A 22,378-nucleotide genomic window follows, 5' to 3' on the forward strand; every position below is an offset into this window, starting at 1 on the left:
AAGTCGTCACATTTTATACTTTTGTCGGAATAAAACATTTTATAATAAGTACCTTGGGAATATCGAGAAAAACTCATCAACCTACGCACATAAGCTGATGGATGATCGATCACTTATGTGAAGTATTTTATTTGACATAAATCCAAATATCATACCTGCTAAAGGTGTGGTTAAGTAAGACTGACATTTTAAATTTGGTGATGTACCCTAGCTACTTATTATGCATCATATCTTGCAACATGGCCATAAAGACACAGATTAGCAAAAACTTAAGATGCTAATATAGCAATGTATAATTAACCTAATCTACAACATATGAAATCATATGTATGTTTAGTGTTGTACAGAAATAATTAATTCGTAACATCTTTAACCTTTTACCGCACAACAAGGTATACTCTGATTGCGAAAGAAGTTTAAGGTTATGTGTCATATAAAGTTTTAATAGCATGCATAATTTTGATAAACGACGGTATCATTTGCCGATTCGCATCACTGGCTTGTACTAATACGTTAGATATTAAGCTAATGAAGTGTTAGCAACTGTAAATGTAACTCGATAGTATCGCAAGTAAAACTTTCTAACCATCAATCACTTGTTCGCTGAGGCGCTGTTAGTGACGACTTCGGATCAGTTCACACAGATACCAACTTGTACAATAGCAAATGATAGATTATCGCAGAAATAGTCTTTGCTAGTAATAAATAATTTAAATGCAATAAAACAATTGACACATATAATTAAAATTGTCATTATAAAAAAGATATATGTATATATGTAGCGGAAGCCTTGCGATTCCACAGGGGCAACACTTGGTCTATAGATATAAAAGGAAAGAATGAGATCACTTATTATTCTTCGAAAATATATAAATTGACAAAACATTATAAAGAATAACGGTAATCAAATTTCGACCAACTTGAGAACACATTTAATAGGTAATTATGTCACTACTGACATTTAGTTTGTGACCCGACAGACTGATGGGATCTCTTCTAAATTTATTATCTTAATTTACACTAACACTGTCTCCCATAGTTGTTCCGCGTATTACGTTTCTTTCCTTTGTCTATGGTTACGTTTTTGTAACAGTTTCCGTCGACTCAGAGTTATTAGGGACGTGAGAACTTGCGTATAAAGCATTGGCAGCTATTGTGTGTTATTTAGATTCGATATTTACTCTATCAATAGTTATTGTAAGATTTTCATTATCAGCTATATCTTCTCTTTTTTTTCAAGTTTAGAAAAAAAAAATACTTGCATTATCCTAAAATTTAATTTTATATTAATATTTTTGCGAGATATTCATATTTATTCTAAATCAACATTTATATGTCTTCCTGCTTAAAAACATAATGCTTTATCAAATAAATATATTTTGATTGTTGAATTTAATATCAAGATCAGTATAGAATTTATTTCTTCTCAAAAAATATTTCCTAGAAATCGATGTGGTTAACTGTGAAAGTTCTATAACCGCAAATACTTCAACTAAATATTTACATTTATCTAGGTGCCGGTTTCCTTTGTGCTTGGAACTTGAACCTCGCGGCAAAATTAATAGAATGCAACAAGATATGTCTTGACACATTCACTTTACGAGGACCTCGTACTTTACAATGTTTAGTAAAGTTATTAGCTTTCTTTATTCTATTTGTAACTTTGTCTTAATATTTTTACTTTTAGTTTTTTTTTGTATGAAAAGATTAGATGTCCTTTTTCATAAATTAAAAATCAGATCTTTGATATATATTAGTCCATTTTTACTCTGAAAGTTTTTCATCTACTTGTATTGTAGTAGGTTCTGATATTTTTTACATGGATTATTTAATAAGATCTTCGTACTTTACCTTAGATGTTCAACATTCTTAATATACACATTGTATATAATTTTAGGTACACTATATAGGTATGTTATGTTATAACATACCTATATAGTGCTACGCATATTATATTATCTTGTAAATTATCTACTTTGGGTCCATTTACGTTTATAATAACGTGAGGTTGGCACCAATAAATACGGCGCGGCGCTTTTTTATTTAAAAAATCAAAATCGTTATTGTGATATTCTAGAAATATCATATTTAACATAATGACATTGCATGTCCATAACCGAGAAGTAATATTTGAAATCGTCTAGAAAGCATATTTTATTCGACCTTATTCACCTTGCAATGTCAATTTAAATCGCTGTAGCCAAACTTGTAAGCAATATAATTTATTCGAGAACCAATTTGGCAAAATGGGCATAAAATTGCTAAACTGAATTGACACATCCTCAAATTGATGAAAAGAGAATAAACAAACTTCTTCTTCTTCTTGACCTTATCCCACTCATGTGGGGTCGGCACAGTATGTAAGTTCCTTCCATTTTGTTCTGTCATTTGCCATATCCATTGATACTCCTTTCCTGTTCATACTATCCTTGACACACTCCATCCATTTCTTCTCAGGTCTTCCTCTATTCCTGGAACCCTTTACTTCCATCTTTAATGCCCTTTGAGTGACGTGATTTTCATCTCTTCTTAAAATAAGCCCGTACCAGCCTTACCTATAAACAAACTAACAAAGAGAATAAACAAACTTAAGACAGTAAATTGAAAAGATACAGGAAAGCTCATATCACATAAAATAAATACACACTTTATTAAACAAAGGTAAATAGTTACTCACTAATAAATTCATTTAAAGCAACAATTACAAGACAAACAAGATAAAAACTAATTAAATGTAAAGTTCAGTGCCTTTTAAACGAGGTCCACTTTGGTGTAAGAGCAATGAATTTAAAAGGCGGAACAAAGCAAGTGGAGATATTCAAATTGCTTTGCAGTCAAATTAGATATTTAGAAATTTCAAACAACTTTAAAACGAATTGCAAGTTAATAAAACTGTTGAAAATTGTTTGTCCAATTATAATGTGGCACTAAATAATGACAAATGAAGTAAATTCGTTGGAGATTTGCAAAACAATACAGTGTACAATCTTAGATTAGAAGATGTACAAAATAAATACCTACAAAGCTAAAACGATTAAAATTTTTACAGATCACAATTATGTCGAACATCCAATGCTATTTTCGAAATCCAATAGTTTTAAAAACGAGCAAAATTTTTAAAATGGTCACGATTTGTCTAGATTTAGCATTTCAGAATATCAAGGCTTAAATGTAATTTGTATTTAGAAATAGGTGCAACGTTTAAATGTGGATCGAGGTCGTGTAAACCAATAACCACTTATTTTGTTATTGCTGAATTTTATTTGTAATGTACAGTCGACACTACATCAACCAAAATTCACTGAAAATTCATCGTTATTACTAAGAAATAAAAATCTATATAGGATAACTTGACATGCATGTGAAACTTGACTCTACTACAAATATTGTTATCAAGCAAATCTAAAACAAATAGAGATGAAAGATTGAATAAATAAATTATCAAGATATTTTATTTTAAAGTTGAACGTATATAGTGACATGTCCTTAAAATTAGGTTATATAATTTATCAGCTTTAAATTAATTTTCATTGAGTAATATTTTTTTTATTATTTTCAATGCTTCTTCTTTCTTTTTCCGCTTTGTACAGTTATATATTGATGCAATAAACAATATTAAGACAGGACTTTTATATCAAACTATTGAGCCACATTGAGTGACAAATTGCATGGATACAGTCATTATACAACATTACTGTACCAGTGCGCGGTGGTCGACTCACGCAGTTTCGCAAGATACTTGACACCGTTGACCAACTCTTAGTTTGTTTAATAATTCTTTCATATGTTCAATCAATACTGAATCTTATAGTTTACCACACAAGTAACAATATCCATTAATATTTGAAACCTGATTATGTCATTTGTCAATTTGATGTTAACCTTGAGAATTAAATGTGTTACAGGATACATGAGATATTTTTATATCATTTATATTTATATTAACCGTGACACTAACTTGAATTAACAAAATATTATATCCAAATTGTTAGCTTTAACTAATAACCATTCAACATTTTATACTTTCAATATATTCGGCTGTATCTTTAAAACGCTCAGTCATTTCACCTCATTCAAAAACATACTTATCCGTTTATGCAAAGAAATACGTTTCATATGTAAAAGATCAATGAACTTAAAATTTTCATTCATGCCAGTTTTTAGCAAAGTAGATTTGACATAATGTCAAAAACCAACTTTACCAAAAACTTGCATCTATTGATAAACTCCTTGGAATTCGCAGATTTAATTTAGATAAAATCGGCAAACAGAAAGTCGTCCAAATATGTTGCTCACAAGCAAATATAATTCACATAGGCTTATTGAGCACGTAACAGGCGGAAAACAAAGCTATTACGAATTGTAAGTTTGCATAATATTCAGTCAGGTAGACAGTCTAATTGGAGATCAACGCTGATCATAGACGAGAGTAATGCCTTAGGGGACAGGTAGGTCACGACATGTGTGGTACATAATTGTTCCTGTATAATTTGTTGATCCTAATAACTTTTGCTTGAACATTTGTGACCTTTTCTATTTGAATTAAAATTTTTAGTAGGTAGTTTTATTTGGTTTTTTATTGTAATTTTAGTTTTTTTTTAATATTTTTTTTTAAATTACTTAAATCATCAGATGCAGTTTTTCCCTGTGAGGTTAAAACATATTATTTTTATTTGTCGTTTCCGTTTTTAATATCTTGTATGTGTGTACTACATTTTGTTCTTAGTATTCTTTTACACTACTGTTCATTATGTTCGGGATATTTCGCCATTCAAAACTTCGCAATTTCAAGTAACCAAGTTGTAGTACTATTGGTTTGGGCTCAGAGATCATCTAACTTGGCTGGTTAATAACAAGACAGGTGGCATCTTCATGTCATAGGTCAATATTTGACATTTAAATAGTCGGCAAAAGTAATGACGTAATCTCGGACAAGGCTTACGAAAGGTTAACTAAAGTTGTCACTTATGGTAGTTGATATTTAGATGTGCAATGTAAGAGTTTCAAATGCTGGATACTGTGGGTTGATGCATGTTGGTGTTTTATTATGCCAAGATTATATTCTTCGATGTAGCTTTAGATAATTTGGAAAGATACAATAACATTTACATGAACAAACATAGCAGAGAAACAAAAATTTAAAACTGACGACCCGTGTTAAGCGACCTTAATATTGTGGGAATTGTATACGTCCTTGACAAAGAGACGGTCCCGACAGACATCCGCCTCAAAATGCTTTAGTAAATAATTAAGGAAGACAACTTACACGCAAGACTCTTTATATACTGGACTATTTTACAAACAATCGCATCATTTATCAAAAAATATTGCAATCATAACATTCGCAATATGTCAAATGTCACAATAAAGAGAAACGATCCTTGATCTCGATATCCTTAACCCTTTCAATAACGTTGAACCTGCCCATGACAAGCAATGTTTGATGATATATCTCCAGAATAATCGATGATTATACAGTTTCAAATCACATCTTTGCATGCCAACTCAACATGTTATCTCATTCGAAATTTCGCGAAGGCTTAAAATAAATGAATGACTTGCAATGTCTTGAATTTTCTGACTTAATAAAATTGACCTCGAATGTTTGTATGGTTTTATTCGAATGCCTCCACCGTAGCGAATTTCAAGCTAAATAATATCGAATTGATCATTCTCACGAAACCCAAATGGCCCTATAACATGATATTGGGTTTTGCCTGTTATTGACATTTAGTTGTAATCCACAATAGTTCACTTAATACCAACAACCTTTGATTCCAAATAAGCACATCTAATTCGTGCACAAAAACGAGAATAGTGTGTTTGTAACAATAGTAGTAATGTTTATGTTAGTATTATAATTTTTATTGCATCATAAAACTGAATAAAATATAAGTTACAAAAAACAATGATCTTTTTAAAAAATGACCCTTATTTCTTTAATCGCCGTCTCAAATTGCATCATGTACAGTAATTTTACCTTTATGTGGTGTTTCACTTCCGTCCAAATATACACCTCGATGACCTCCAAAATTCCTCTCGTCATCATTTGGGTCTCGACATTTGTTATGAATGTAAAACTGTTTATTTTTAATATCAAGTTCTTTTATTTGACGATTCTCTTTTTTTCATCACCTTTGTGATTTGTGTAATGTCTCTCCATTTTACCAACAACCGCATTTTCACAACTAACATTATTCCATTTATTGTCAAGTTATTGTGGACTATCAAAAACACGTTTTCCATTGACGGCTTCTTATCTATTGTCTAGTTAACATGATTGTAGTTACCGGCGTTCATCTTGCTCATGATGATTCCAGTTTCACTTTTTAGCGTCTGCAAAGTGAAAGTCGCGCTCCCGACTCTTGGTTTCATCTCGGTCGTGATGTATAATAAACTCATAAAGTTAACCTGTTCGATGCCATAATAAATAATTTTCGGGCCATTAAACTAAATACATTAATTATTGCGAATATTTGTGAACTATGAGGAAGCAATCTGCTTTTTGTGCCTTTTATATCATTAGTGTTATTTATTCCATCGCTAAACATTATTATCATCGTAATGTCCTGTTTAAGACATTACTGTAATAAAACTTGTTGATTTCCGTATAATTCCTTCAAGAAAGTCCAGTGTTATAATGTTTCACATTGACCTGCCATTCTTATTCACGCGTATATTAGCACGTGGCATTGCAAATAAGTCCATTACAATTAGCATTCGATCTTATTAATGCATTCTTGCATCGTCCTTGCATATCAAACTCTAAATAGACATAACTGCGCCGGGTGTCGTCGAGGCGAACGGGTAAGCAGGAAGAGAACAACTTTCATTTTCACGCACCTGTCCAGTCCTGCAGCGTTATACTTGTTTCTGTATCGACAGACGAATATCTATCTTTTGATCTTTATTATAACGTTCACTTTGTATTGTAGCATCAGAGAACAAACAGTTTTCTAGTACTTTTCCTGTTATAGTTCCATCAATAATGAACTTAGATGATAAATTCTTACGAGATGTGACTGACATTACAATCCGTTACTTTTCTACTTCATTTTTCATTAAACGTGACAAGACACATGTTATCAACCCTAAGTTTACGTAACCAGGAGCTCTCACTTTCGCTCACGACTCTGCGTGTGCATGATGCGTGCACGCTGATTTTCACACGATGGTAAGATGTGGACTCAAGCATAATCTTCGTCATCTTTACTTCTGGCTTCGCAACTCTGAGCATTGCGGAGTTTTGACACATGCTTAACATTTTTACGAGCAAAATGGGATGGGTCTATGAATAATTTATGGACATAGTTCTAAGTAGGTTCAATTTTTCTTACTCGTCTTGTAAGCAAAGCACACATAAAAACGTCAGTGCGTCCAAAGCTGATGATAAATTGATGTATTTCTATGGGATGACAAGTACGACAAGTTGTACATAGCTAACTGTCTAAGTCGGACGTTCGTTTGACTCATTTACAACTAAGAAATAATGATCATTCTTCGAATGATTTTGAAAAATTATTAATTAGGGACAGATTATTTAATAGATATTATTTAACATTCGAACTGAGAACATTTTTGTCAATTTAGGTAATATACTTATGCTCAGGTTTTTGATTCACACATAATTGCAGTCATCGACCTCAAATTACAGTCATTCAGACAAGGTCCATCCGATTCCGAATATAATATCCCTGATTCAAGATCAACGTACGCTGAACTTATTAGTAAAAAACTTACAAGTTTTTTTGATCAAGATATTTCATGATTAAGATGCAAATGTTTCATTGTTGAATATACCTACTTTTGCAGACATTACTGATTTTGAGACAATATACATATATTTATAACAGTTACTACTTTACAGTAAACACATCAATCTCCACAAATTCATGTCACATTTGCCGCTCAAGAAGGACCGCTTGACATACCATATTCAATCTTTTAAATCAAAGTGCAGTGTTGTGTATGGATCTTTAGGTTTTTATTTAATTTAGTTTCAGTTGAACAATAATTAAATATACAAGTAAATAATGGGAAATAAGGGATAAAATGGCGTTTTCTCTGTTTCTTCCGTATCGCCATAGAGCGTTTTTCTCCTCCACTTCACTCGATCTTCGACATCCTTAATTGTTAGACCATTGGCATGTATATCATCAGTATTCAGTTTTAGTTTACAAGGAATTTCCTTATAATTGCCTGTAGATTAATTATATATTTCAATTTAATAGATATATTTTTTCTTATATAACTAATTCTAATCGTTTATTGCAATGCAAGCACATGAGAATTGAATCAATTGTGCAATAAACCTTAACACATGTGTCACCATGTAGTCATTATTAGATGCCCAGACTACATCATCGTCTACAAACTTAGCTTTACCGTTTGACAATTATTCATTGTTCTCTATATTCCGTCTATATTGAGATCAAAATCCATTATACATTTCGTCATGGTTGTAAAGAAGTTGTTGTGAGGATAAAGTTTAACACTTGTTCACAACTAATGCTTAGAGTTTAGAGCTTTTGTCGTTACGATTCTTAGATGAATTGATTACAAAATTGCTGCACGTGACTTGGCCAGTATTTAGTAATAGTATGTGATTTTTTTTCATTCAATAGCATGATAACAATAAACTGTTTTTCGGTACTTTAGCAGATAAGTTATATAAAATTAAATCCTGTGGTGATTGCCTTAAAATTTCGTTTTTTCCTGTCTGCTCATTAAATATTTCCTTCGAGCATTGTCGTCAAAGAATTCCTAATGGAACCCTGGAAATGGGGGTTCCATTAGGAATTCTGTTATTTGAGGATTTCCGTTATGTTAAAAAAGGGCTTAATAATATGACTAAGAAATAATATCTTTGTTATCCACAATACCGTTACATGGTTTAATTAAAATAAATCAGTTTAGAAAGAGCTTCTTATGCAGTAAAATTAATAAATTGTTTACCATTTAAAACTACAGAAATAAGTTTGAGCAATATTTTGCCAAATAACTTGAGTCCTATGACAGCAGGATGAACAGATACATTCGAAATAAGAGCGACAGGTATATTATTTTCATACTTGACATCCGTCATAGAACTCAAGTTGTACTTTGCTATTTCATTGGCTCACTCGAGTATGCGTCAAATGATGTCAGACACAAAGATTGTAGATTAGGGTATTGGTTTACGAGACAATAAGCGCGGGTGCACCCACGCTACAAATGTTAACACAAACCTGTATTCACACTTGTCTACGTCTCCTGTCTTAAACTATATGTTTAGCATTTATTTTTTCTTATTCCAGCTCTGTTTTCCTTTTATGATTAGGTATTTTAATGTCTCCACGCCCTGTCTTCCTACTTCTTCCTCCTGTCCACTATTTTATCTTTATTGAAGTAAAAAAAAATCTTTTTCGTTTTATGACTGAGCAAACCTTTTTTATTAGCTCATCTCGAGATAGTAAGTACGGTAGTCACATTTATAGTATGGGGGACGTAAAAAAGTAGGTATTTAAAAATACGACTAAAAAAAGGCATGAACGGGAAACTTCACTATTTCCCGTGGTCTATACTAGGAGTTTGATTTTGTTATTTCTTTGTTAAAATAAGGGAGATTTTTTAATGGTTTTTCTAACTTTACTAAAAGCTTATGGGCAAAAATATATTCTGAATAATGTTAGATTGACATTGAATTAGTTACATACTATACAAAAATTCCTTTATTATAAAATACTGGTATGTAACTATGTAAAATATAAACACATTATTCTATTCGTGACTTACCCAAGCTTTGTCAAAGGTCAGTAGGTCTGACACAGTCACTTTTATAGATCGAGCTGTTATTAAATAACCCATAGCATTGTTATAATAAAGAAGATTTGAAAAAAAATTAATTAATAAAAACTATAGTGTGTAATTGGCATAATTTTTTAGTAATTTTAAACATTGGGGTATTGATGGGTTTATGGCAAAAGAAACCTAGGATTGATATTATTAGAAATGATTTATTGAAAGAGTAAAAGAACGCAATTCTGAATTAGGCAGTGTGGTAAGAGGACAGAGACAAAAAGTTTATTTTGTAATTGTGTGGATTATAACTAATACAACATGTATATTGAGTTCATTGACCTTGGATCTACTTCTAAATATATATGATTTTAATTTATTAATTTAACGATTCAATGCGTTTTCGAAGAAGTCTCCATGTTGAGGTGCGAAAGATCTAATTTAACCCTCGTGAATCACTTTTGACAACGGTTGATGTTACCTGCAAATAAATAAAATGTTAATTTTAGCCATATTTTCACTAGGTAACATTATTTTTGCAAAATCTTAAATTTGCAAATACATTGCATTTTAATTGAATTTGTGTGTTCCATCATAATTTCTGTATAAACAAATCTTTTAAATTCATTGCGAAAATTGCTTACATGATTTTTAAACATCAACTTTTTTACCTTAGAAAAGCAGCGGAAAGCATAAGTAGCGGAACCATGTCCCCCGCTCACCTGCCTCAGCACCGCGTATCATCACACAACTTTTGCTAAAGAAATGTAAATGAAGCGTCTCCTCGTTCGTTCGTACTCCTACAACATTGTTACATACAAAACAGCTTCTGTCTCAATTCAAAATATGGCTGTATAAAAGCGGCAACACAAAGGCCAACAGGATGGCCAAGGCTGCTTAACGTTGCCACCTGAGATTGTTAGTCCGAGATCTTGTTTACATAATCTAGATCATATTAAAACATTCCACACACATAATACAACTATGATATTAAATATTACGTTATTTTTTACATTAAATAATTCTGTCTATACTCTAAATTTTTGCTGAATATCTTTATATTTATTGTTCCAAGTATTGTATACTATAAACAAATGGCGAACTCAATGCTAAAAGCATTCTACTGCATAAACTATTACTTGGAATTTGATGCAGTTTTCACAGTTGTATTACGGATGGTCTAACTTAATCTCGTATAGGTTTCATCGCGATACGTTGCTTAGAATCCGAAAAGAATATAAATATGATTCTGGTAATATTAATGTGTGTAGTACCAAAAATAGAATATAAACACATCAAAGTTCGTGAATTGTATAACATCTAATTGGTTATAATGATAGGTGTTGGTTAATAATAGTGATTTGATTAACGCTAATCCATCTTTGAGTTTATAACACGAGTAAGTTATTTTATAACAAAAACTATTAAAAAAATTTGTACTAGTTTGGTTTCTTAGCAGGTTACACACCTGTCAAGGAATAAAATTAGATGAAAGTAACAACGGCATATCCTACTAATATTAAAAATGGGAAAGTTAGTGAGAATGTATGTGTGTATGTTTGGTACTCTTTCATGCAAAATCTACTGGTCCGATTGTTATCAAAATTTGGTACACAGGTAGAATATAATCTGGAATAATACATAGGACACTTTTTATCCCAAAATTTCCATGAGAACGAAGCCCCGGAGCGCAACTAGTATTTTTATAAAAAGAAAGAATACATTTTCAAATAAATATTTATTACAATAAGTATTTATTTTTGTCCAAGTATAATTATTGGGATTTTTTCGTTATTTGTAGTGGATAGCATGTTCCTCTTTATTTATTTATATTTGCATACCTATATTCGATAAAACATGTAGGTTTAATTCATTTCAACATCAATTTGTGTATTTGTACTCATGTTTTTGGCAAATAAATATTTTCTGTCTTTCCAAACGATAAGATAATAAGTATACGTAAGGTTTTTTTTATAAAAACAAAAAATCTTCTAATTTTGTGCTAAAAATAAACAACCCAATATCAGTGTCTTTTGAAAAGTAATAATTAATAAGAATATACCTGAATCATCATTTTTAAATATTACAAAACTGACAAGAAGAGAAAAATTATTTGCATAAACCTGATTTTGGAGGGTAACTTGAGGTTATAAGTTGCTTTTTTTTAAGTATAACTTAAATATCAACCTGCATTTTGGTCCACGATATAGGCCTTGACCGATGACTTTCAATTTTCGCAAAACTAATTCAAGTTTTAATTATAATTTATTAAAGCATTTAAAACACTATATTTAAGCGGGGTATTGAAGCGGTTAAGTCAAGTTACGACCGTCCTGGGTTCGAATCCTACACTTGTATACCAGTTTATACCAGTTTATATACCAATCGGACTCATGTATAAGTTTTCAAAGACCACCACTTGCTTCCGGTGAAGGAAAACATCGTGAGGAAACCTGCACAAGTCTTGTTGATAGTTTTAGTTCAATTAGTGTATGTGTGTGTGTGTGTGCCACGAGACGCGATAAATATTAATCAAAGTAATGTCAAATGCCTTTAGGTAACTTGAATAAAATTTGAACCCGATTGTTAGCAATTAACATACTCGAAAATAGAGAAAACTATATTTAAATTTAAATTTGTTTTATACCTACCCAGCAAATAATATCTACTGTGTGGTAAAATTTTAGGTGACCAATCATTAAATTTGTGTATATAATTTAATTATAATAACGTTACAATTATTATGTTAATCCGATCTAGGAATGTAGTTACTATATAATTACGGCAAGTCGACCCTGCAAGGCCGTCTACGAACTGTTACCTGATCACTACGGACGTCTCAAATTGCCACTGAAATTTAAATCTACTGCCCGTTACTTTAAAGTACAATTTTGTATGTTTGATATAGTATTCGGCGCATGCGGAATGTGTAACAAAAATAGTTTTGATACTTTAGGATTTTAGTGTTGTTTATGAGAAATCTACAGTCTTAAATTAAGTTTCTTTGGATTCCTAATCGTATTCTTAAATTAATGAATTAAAGTATTAGCATTAGGATTTTAGTGTTGTTTATGAGAAATCTACAGTCTTAAATTAAGTTTCTTTGGATTCCTAATCGTATTCTTAAATTAATGAATTAAAGTATTAGCAATACTGGTGCCATTGTTGTAAAATTAAGAAATGAAAGAAAACTTAACGCAATATTTTTCCATAATGTTTTTAAAATTCATAACCAAAATCGAGTCTAAATATTAATCGTAATTTCGCATAAAATAACATATTTAAAAATTTACAGAATAAATGAAAATATAGTAGTTTAAAATACCCTAATTACTTCATAATACCATTTTTAACTCAATAAGTAAAGAGTTATGCTGATAATTATTTCTATCTATACATTCTCTGTCCAGTTCTATCATTTGATATCAGTAAAACTCAACTAAAACATGATAAAAATAAAACTTAGGCGTATTGAACTGTATAACAAAAATAATAAAATGAAACTATGTCTCAAGTTATAATGCGAGAAAGTAGAAGAGTAAAGTGAATTCTACTGTAATTTCCAGTGTCCATATATTCATAACAGTATAGCCTTGTCTAAATTCCAAGCCACAGTTCACCCAAAGTGGGCGGGAAATAATGCGCAAAACGATGAAATTGATAAACTTACACAAGCGAATTTATCACGAAGTATTGAGCAACCTCTCATAACCGTTGCATGCATGCACCGGACCATATATATATAGGTGCAGTACTCGAGGTCACAGAATTGTATCAGTTCTATGTCTTGTTTAGTTTTACTCTCTCGGTCTCTGCATGTTCGCGGTTTCGTTCGGGGCTGTGAAGCCGCAAAGCCCGGTGTCAGTATAAAAACACCCTTGAAATTTTAAAGATTCGACTTTTCTTTTATTTTTATTGTTCAAGTAACTGTAATTAACAAATATAATGAAGAATAAAAACACAAATTATATTAATTTAAACTAAAAACGATTTAACTTATAAATACTTATAAATCAAAAATATCTAAACAAGGCTCCTTAGGCAAGGTGCCCATCACACAGGCAGCATTCCCGCCCTGAATTGTGAAAAAGCTTCTAACGCGAGGGTCACCTGTTGCCTCCCTTAGCTCAAAATTCGACTGTTATTTTACAACCAACCGCGTGCATGACGTCAACTCTATTTGTGAATGCTGTTGTTACCTATCAGCTGCCAAGGTTGCATCTTAGTCATCTCATGCGACGTCCATAGAATAAAGTTATGGATATCAATAACTAATAATCTATACTATTATTATAAAGCGTTTGTGAGTTTGGGAGCTTGTATGCTTGAGGCGGGTAATCTCCGAAACTACTGAACCGATTTCAAAAATTCTTTCACCATTAGAAAGGTTAAACATTATCCAAGATTGCTATAAGCTATATTTTATCTCAAAATTCGCACGGGAGCGAAGCCCGGGGCAACAAATAGTTAACTATGAACACTCAAAACACTCATGTGTTTTGAGTCGGAACCCATATTTTAATCGGTTGCTACAACAAATACTAGCCTCTATTGACACTATCTTTACCTCTATTAATTTTAATACATTATAAACTGGTAGTTTAGCCTATTAAACATCCTACTATTATAAATGCGAAAGTTTGTGAGGATCTGTGTATGCTTGTTACTCTTTAACGCAAAATCTACTAGAGGATTGCTATGAAATTTGGTACACGGATAGATTATAACCTGGAATAACACATAGGGTACTATTTACCCCGAGATTCCCACGGGAGTAAAGCCCCGGGGCGCAGCTAGTTTAATGTAATTTAACACACGTGAGGATATGGACGGATCCTATTCTAGCAGTCGAAACGCTTTGAGAACCACCCTTAACAATATACTAAACTAATAATATTCCCTTTGACAAAGACATTAACACACCTTTAACCAAGACATTTTCCATTATATAAATAAAAAACAAGGTTGATGACACCGATTAACATTTTCGGTAAGCTATTCTGTTGCCACATAATCTGTCCTAATACGTACCTCAAGTTGGTATGTCAAGATCAGATTTTGATTTAATTAAGGCTGAACATTTGATGATGAACCATCTTCGGCATTGGCATTCTGTGAACGTTGATTGAAGCGTTAAGTGTGACTTATTTCTAACTTAGTATTAATTAATTTTGCTGCCTATAGTGATGGCATATGGTTCTTGTTAAACCACAATATTATCGTACGAGGCGACTAAGGGACACATGTTCTGTCTTATTTACCATAATTTACGTAAAGTAACACTAAGATGCTATATTAATATTATAAATGCCATGGTCTGACAATTAGGTTTGTCAACGACCGTGCGATGTGGAGGCGAAAAAGCAGGTAGCGGACCCTGGGCTCCGATGCTCAACAGCCGGGGAAATAAGCGGGAAAACGCTCATAATGAGAGAGGGATTAATATTCTGTATATGCGCTTTCACAGCTAAACCACTGACCAAAAAACTCATATTTTATTGGATTATTTCGCCGAACGATATTTTTTTAATCAATTATCAGTCGCAGTAATTACACTAAGTAATTTCGAAGACAGTCGAGGCATCTGCATAGTCCTAGCTATTAAATCACCAACAATTTGAGTCTATTATCGACTCGGTACATAACATTTGCACACTCGTACATCGCACGCGAATGCATTCTGGATATATTGAGTAACAGTCAAACATAATTGTGGGGATTCTACGTAATATTGCTAAAGTGAATGGTAATTCAAAGATGAAAGTTTTCATCTGCTGTAGTTTTAAGAAATAGTTTTTCACTTAAAATATGGCATGATTATGTGGAGGTTTAGTCCATACTTACTTACTCTACTCAACCAATCTTCTTGAATCAAAAATCAAAATCAAATTCAGAAATTAGGCCTTCACAGGCACTTTTTCACGTCATATTCTATTCATATTTTTCACACACCCGTTCACGAGTTGACGCGTGAGTCAGCCATCGCGAAGCTCAACCACAATAGAGGGAACCTCCCGACCCGATCCACGACGCCGCCGCCTCAAATGGTCAAACCATTTGAGTGTGCATGACGTACTCGATCTCCATAATCTAACATAATAGATACCTATGTTACTTTCAGACATTTGAAATTTTGCATAGATATAATTTGAAGTACGGAGAAGGACATAGATACCTTTCATCCCGGAACAAAAAATCTGAAATCACGCGGGAGAAAGCTAGTTTCAAAATAAATGCATTGTTTTAACATTTTTCATGACAACTGATGTTCATTATCACCAAAATGGCTGCCATAAATTTTTATAACAGCCCAATAAAAAGTCGTATAATTTTGTTTGGGTGATTTAAGTGTGAGAGCTTAATTATTCAATTCAATAACAGTTACACATCTAACCTTTATATCTTTTGTAAAAAATCTAGAAACGTCTTTTAACTTAATAAAAATAAACCTAAAGAAGCGTTGTATTGAAAATAAAGATAATTTTCAATATATTTCTTTCATATGAAATAAAACGTTTACATTCTCCTACTTATCGATGTAAGTCAACATTCGCCCTTCATTTGCCATAAATCAGCCCAATGATCAAGCATGACTGACTGTCCAAGGCACTGCAAATAAATACAAAACGCTAACGAGCAGTATTCTCCTCCACTGGTGGCGTGGCTTGCCGACCACTGGCCCGAGTGCTAGGAATATCTGGGGCCCATCACTAAATGATAAAGTAATTCTGGCCAAAATTAATTAGTTATATTCGGATTCGGAATTTTACGCTCTATCGTTTAGTATACTTACTTTAAAACTTTTTATGTTTAAAAATATTGTTTATAGTATTTTAAGAAATTTGTATGAATGGTGTTATTCATACAAATTTCTGACTAGTACGGGGATTGCTTAGCAAGATAAGTACTTAAAAAAACACTTTTTTTTGTCAAAAGTCTCATTCAAATTGTATATAAAATGGATATCACATAAAACCTCGCAGTGCAGTATCTGAGAGCCCTTGCTTGATCTTGGGGGCCTACACACTTGGGGGTACACGCACCATCTAGCCAGTAGCTACACCACTGACCTCCCGGGACAGCCCAACAGACGGACAGACGCACAAACGAATCCACAATACAGCGAAAGTATTTGTCAGAACCTGACTATTATGTTAGAAATTGATATATTCGCGTTAGAAAGTTGATTCGCTTATTGTGAGAGGCAAAATATTGATTCGTTGCTTTCATATACTGTGAACTGATTTGATTGAATAGAGAAATGATAAAATATTAGAGCGGTTGAATAATTTATGGGTAGAATACATTCTAAGAGCAAATCTACTAAGGTTCTTTCACTCAATAGAAACAGCAGAATCCTTTCTGATGTTATTAAAAAGATATTTTATTTGCATTCATACGAAAGAGTGGCGAATTTATCTTAGCAACATGAATACTTATAGAAGTTTATAATTTACTCGTCTTTCGTAATGCAAGTTTCTATTAATAAAATTTACACAATGGCCTCCGAGGTGTGATATAATGAAAAAAACTTACTTTATTTTTTCCTGTCTGTATTTGTGTCCCACTCACTGGCTGGTTCTCAATGCGTTTCGACCGCTGCGGCCGCACTGTCATTAAGATTTTTCAAAGTTTAACAAAGACAAGAATTCTTTTAATATGTGACTTTAAAATAATAATTTAAAAAACTAACTATTGGCTAAAATAATTAATTAAACTGTACTGTGGTAAATGTCTAGACTAGCATAAATTGAGTGCGTCCTCTTCATGTTTCAATTTCCAAAATTATATTCATACATACCACAAAATCACCAACAAACAAAACAGACTAAAAATTCTGTATAAAAAAGATAAATAACAGTTATTACTAGATAAATTTTTATAACATGGGGTCATTGAAAGTCAACTTTTTCTTATTTCCGCACCACCGCGGAAAACTCTCGATTTCATTTGGCATGAGAGTAACAATTTGATTACAGTTATTTAGCGTCAATTTGAACGCGGTAATAGACTTTCAATTTTCTTTAGCACAGTAATTTTGCCAGCTTTTATTCGTGAATTTCATATTAGATTTATAGAAAGTGCAAGTTGGTATTATTATCACTTAGGTTGTTATTTTGCGGTGTAAAATCGTTTATTGGTCGATAAGTTCATATAATATAATGTGTATTCAAAATGCGATAGAGTATAGTTTCCTATATAAAGAATATTTGAAATTATGAGAACAGGATATTTAACGGGAAATCATTTTACTACTCAATAATCTCTTGTATCCTAATACTCGTATTATAAATGTGTTTGTGTGTGCTCCCTTCACAACGAAACGGAGCATTGGACTGTGGTGATTTTGGAGTGGATATAGTTGGAAAGTACCTAAACCTATGACAGGTTACAAGCCGCGAGAACCACGCGCATATTTATTTTGTAAATATAAAATATCGCGGAAGGTCATAAATATCACAATTTGCACTTTAAAACAATATCAAAATGTCCTTAATCACACCTATACGAACGATTACTAGAGCGCGACGTTGCGGGTCCGATGTCTCCTTACGACACTATTGCTACAGTTATACAGGTGGATTAATATCTGCCGTAATCTCCACTTACAGCAACACCCTGTAGCAAGGTCGGCTTTGGGCTTGGCAAGGCCGCTCAATGATTTGAAGTTGTGATAAATGCACGTTGATAAATGTTTACGATTGATTTTTACTGTACAGTGTCACAAATTTACTTGATTTGAGTCGAAAGAACGATACGTAACGTATGCATATGCCTGTTCCTAGAATTTAACATTCAATAATTGGCGATTGGTGATATGATTGCAAATTTGAAAGCATAGAGAGAGAAAGAGAGAAAATAATAGACTGAATTATAATAAAACACTTATTAAAATATGCTACGATTATTGACAGTAGTAATTATGAGATGAAGGCAGAATTTTGACACTTTCGTAGGTATACCTCATGACTTAACATGTCCCATTGCTGGGCAAAAACCTCCCACTTTCTTTCCATCCAACCGTATCCTGTCTCTGGTCTTTTTCATCCATCTTTTGTCGAAAACTCTTAGTTCATCTCGTCATAGGCTTGTCTTGCTTTCTGTGTTCGTTAGTGGGTAGACCTCAAGTCGTTAAGTTTGAAATAGATAGTATTTATTTAAATACTATCATTTTTTATTATACTGATTTTTTATTATACTAATTTTAGTATAGTATCTGTTGTTAACCGAAATAGTAGAATAACTAGAGATCGATTAACATCAGACAGAATAAGTAGAGGAGACTGACATGGCGTATCGACCACACATAAAGTGGGATAAGGGTAGGCTGATGATGATAAGTCATCAGCCTACCCTGATCATTCTTGATGATGAATGAGTAATATTGAGTGATTTCGTCATATTCTAGACTGAACCGTGTTAAATAGAAGGTTATTTTTATTTTTATGTATGAAAAAATATAACGGTACAATATTTTATTTTAGAATTTCTTTGTCAACAGGAACATATACAAGAAGTGCTAGACAAATGGACACAGATAGACGACGAGATCTGGGCCAAAGTGATCGTGTTCGAAAAAAACCGACGCGTCGCGAAAGCTTATGCTCGTGCGCCGGTGCTCACCATCAACGGCAGCGACGACGGCTTTGACGGCATGAGGTAAGGTTTCTTAAATATATTTCAATATATTTCAGTTCGGATTTGCATGTCACAGCTGCGCAAAGGTCTCCACTTTGACATCCTACAAATATCAGTCTCCAACTTTACTTACAGAATTCTATCTGTTAGCATGTACCGCGGCCCTCTCCATCATCTAGCGTCCTATAACTACTATACATTTAGCTAAATAAATAAATAAAAGTCATTTTGTATTAAGCTAAAAATGAAATATTATGTACTTACTAAAGTACCTAATACAAACGATAAATAGCTAAATACAACGGTAAACAATATGTATCCTTTTAAAGTATTTAGTAAGAAAAAAAAGACATTTTCAATAATTTCTTAAGAGAAACACAATGTATCCTAAACATGTTGTTGATGACATAAATAATAGCTAACATTTTACCTAATGAATAAAGTTCTTAAGTGACAATTAATTGTGTCAAAACTAGGTCACCCTACTTATGTAAGAAGTAAGTACAACAAATAGCTACATGCCCACACACTCGGCTTATCTTACAAAAGATATTTTATAAGCCCATTGTGGCACGTGTCTGCCCCAGTTTTCGACCTATTTGTAGCTACGAAACTTAATCGCTATACATGTATGTTTGTGTGTACAGAAAACAAATTCGCCACTATTACCACAGTATTGAGATGCTGCATGGGAAACTTGTCGTGCTGTTGGCTGTACATAACAATAAATCTACATCCAATTTATGGCCAAATATAAGTACTTGTTTTGAGATACATTTTAAGGAGTGAAATATTGAAGTATTTTTTTACTTAGTTCGCTAATGTGTTAGCTGTTTGTCATATAATAATTTCTAATAATTATTTCACATATTAAACAAAAACATACAAAAAATAACACATAAAAAATAAGTGGCATAATGATTAAGTTTGACACAAGAGTTTCACAAGGGTAAATCTGGATGACCATTGTCATGGTCAGGATTTTCGCCTTGATTATCGAATAAATAATATTAATATCACCACTTAATCTAGAATTTTCTGAACTTACACTGGTTTATCCTTGACCCTTTCCTAACGGCAACACATATGTATTGGGTTCATTCGTTGTTAGCCCGCGAGCTGCCAGTCGACTGGTCCCACTAAATCATTTCACAACGACTCCCAGCTTATAGAATAATTGCTATTGTGAAATGCTAATCACGATTGAGCCAGTTTTACTAAGATCGCGAACTGAGAAGTTTTGTAAATACTTAAGTGCTGTTTATTTAATACTACTCGATATCATAATAGAAAATATTTGCATGTAAAAGCATGTTTATTGCTCCATCGTGTAGAATCTATTAAATTGATGTATAATTTTAGGATGTAACTATTCTTATCCAAAACCAATCGAGATAATCATATTTTGGAAGTAATATTTTGGAAATACTATTATGTTATTATATTATTACAGATTATATTAAAAGCGTTTTTCGTTATTTTCCTTAGATTAATAAAGACTCCATTTTCAAAGTACATGTCAATTACAAGTACTGTACACATAATTATCACTTTGTCACGTGTCTTTATCACACGTCTTTGTCACAAGACTATCTTCTCGTGTTGTATTCTATGACATTTCTGAATTACTTAAAGGTTATCCATTTCCATACTACTATACCTTTTTTAGAGATTAATAGATGTCAAAGTTTGTTTGTTTATTTGTACGTCAAAGTGGAGCATTGCCGTAAGATAATTTTACGGAAATAGTTGGAGAGCTGAAGAGAGGCTATTTCTCTAGTATCAACAATGAAGACATGCTGAAATTTCACAGTTACAGTATAGAAAAAATAACACATCAAAGTAAGTGCTAATAGAAGGCGCACGCGCAGCAGAGCGTGCGAGACGCAAGGTTGAGTGCCGTAACCGTTATTACAGTTTCACTTATTTGCTAGACTGTATCATCTGTACTGTGGCATTTTTTTTATTTACGTCAATGGTTCCGTACCTCTACATATATTCTAAACGCGTACAGGTTGAGGTTGTTTTCTAAAGTCTCAGCTGTGAAAATAATGAACAGGCTTTTAATTTCGCCGCTAGGAGCGAATTTGCTGGCAACTCATTATATTATTTCTATATATCTGACATTTTAGTATTTCACGTTTACCATATGCAGTATTTAAATCTGGTTTATCATGCATTAATTTTAATAGGTATATATCTCTTAAATTTGAAATCTTATCAACTCCCAAATAACCATTTGCGTCACAGTAATTTGCGGTTAAATAACTTTCATTTTTCCAAGATCCTGCTAATAATAAAATTCTTTATTACCACGTTACAGTACTTTTGGCCTCAAACGACCTTTATCACCATAAATCTCTAGATTAATTCGTGTCGCTGATAGTGAAAGTTACGTGTCTCTGACATTGCCCAAACGTGCGTGCGAATACGACGATAACTGATTTAATTATGGCAACATTTCTCAACGGCTGGCAACACCAGGTCATTTTGAGGTTAAATAGAAAATTGACATGTTTAGTAATGCTTATTGACATGTTGAGATTGGTTCTCTCTTGTGTAATGTTAGATTACTTTCAATACTTAAAACTGATTACCTAAGTATTGAAACTGAGGCGTGTGGTTCCGTCCTAGAATAGGACCACTCCATATTCCTCCGTGGATATCATACGAAGCGACTAAGGGACATAAAGCCATAATAGCTGATAGGCAACCATAGCATTGTCAAAAAGGGTTGACGTCAGGCGGGCGACCGGTTGTAAAATCATAGTCAAATTTAATGGCAATTTTTTTTACGCATCTTTGGCCTCTGGGGCGTCACAGCTCCGAATGTAATCGGGAACTCACGAAGATGAGAGAAAGAGACTTGCATGTGACCCCAGAATATAACTTCTCCACATCTTAACTTCAGATGCAAAGGCAACTAAAGGATAAAAATTACAAATGGTAGACAAACAACAGA

General features: G+C 32.7%; 1 protein-coding gene across 5 annotated transcripts in view; it reads left to right on the forward strand.

The window, feature by feature from the left end:
• Positions 1-22,378, forward strand: part of exp (expansion) — a 172,789-nt gene that overhangs the window by 83,763 nt on the left and 66,648 nt on the right. For all 5 annotated transcript variants that reach the window (XR_008405402.1, XM_053756407.1, XM_053756425.1 and 2 more), the window contains one exon: positions 19,280-19,437. Coding sequence is in view for 4 of the 5 variants with exons in the window: in XM_053756407.1 (XP_053612382.1) it covers positions 19,280-19,437 (158 nt within the window). In the remaining variant the exon portion in view is untranslated. The remainder of the gene's footprint in view (positions 1-19,279; positions 19,438-22,378) is intronic.

The sequence above is a fragment of the Plodia interpunctella genome, chromosome 2, assembly GCF_027563975.2.
Source record: "Plodia interpunctella isolate USDA-ARS_2022_Savannah chromosome 2, ilPloInte3.2, whole genome shotgun sequence".
NCBI classification, from domain to species: Eukaryota; Metazoa; Arthropoda; class Insecta; order Lepidoptera; family Pyralidae; genus Plodia; species Plodia interpunctella.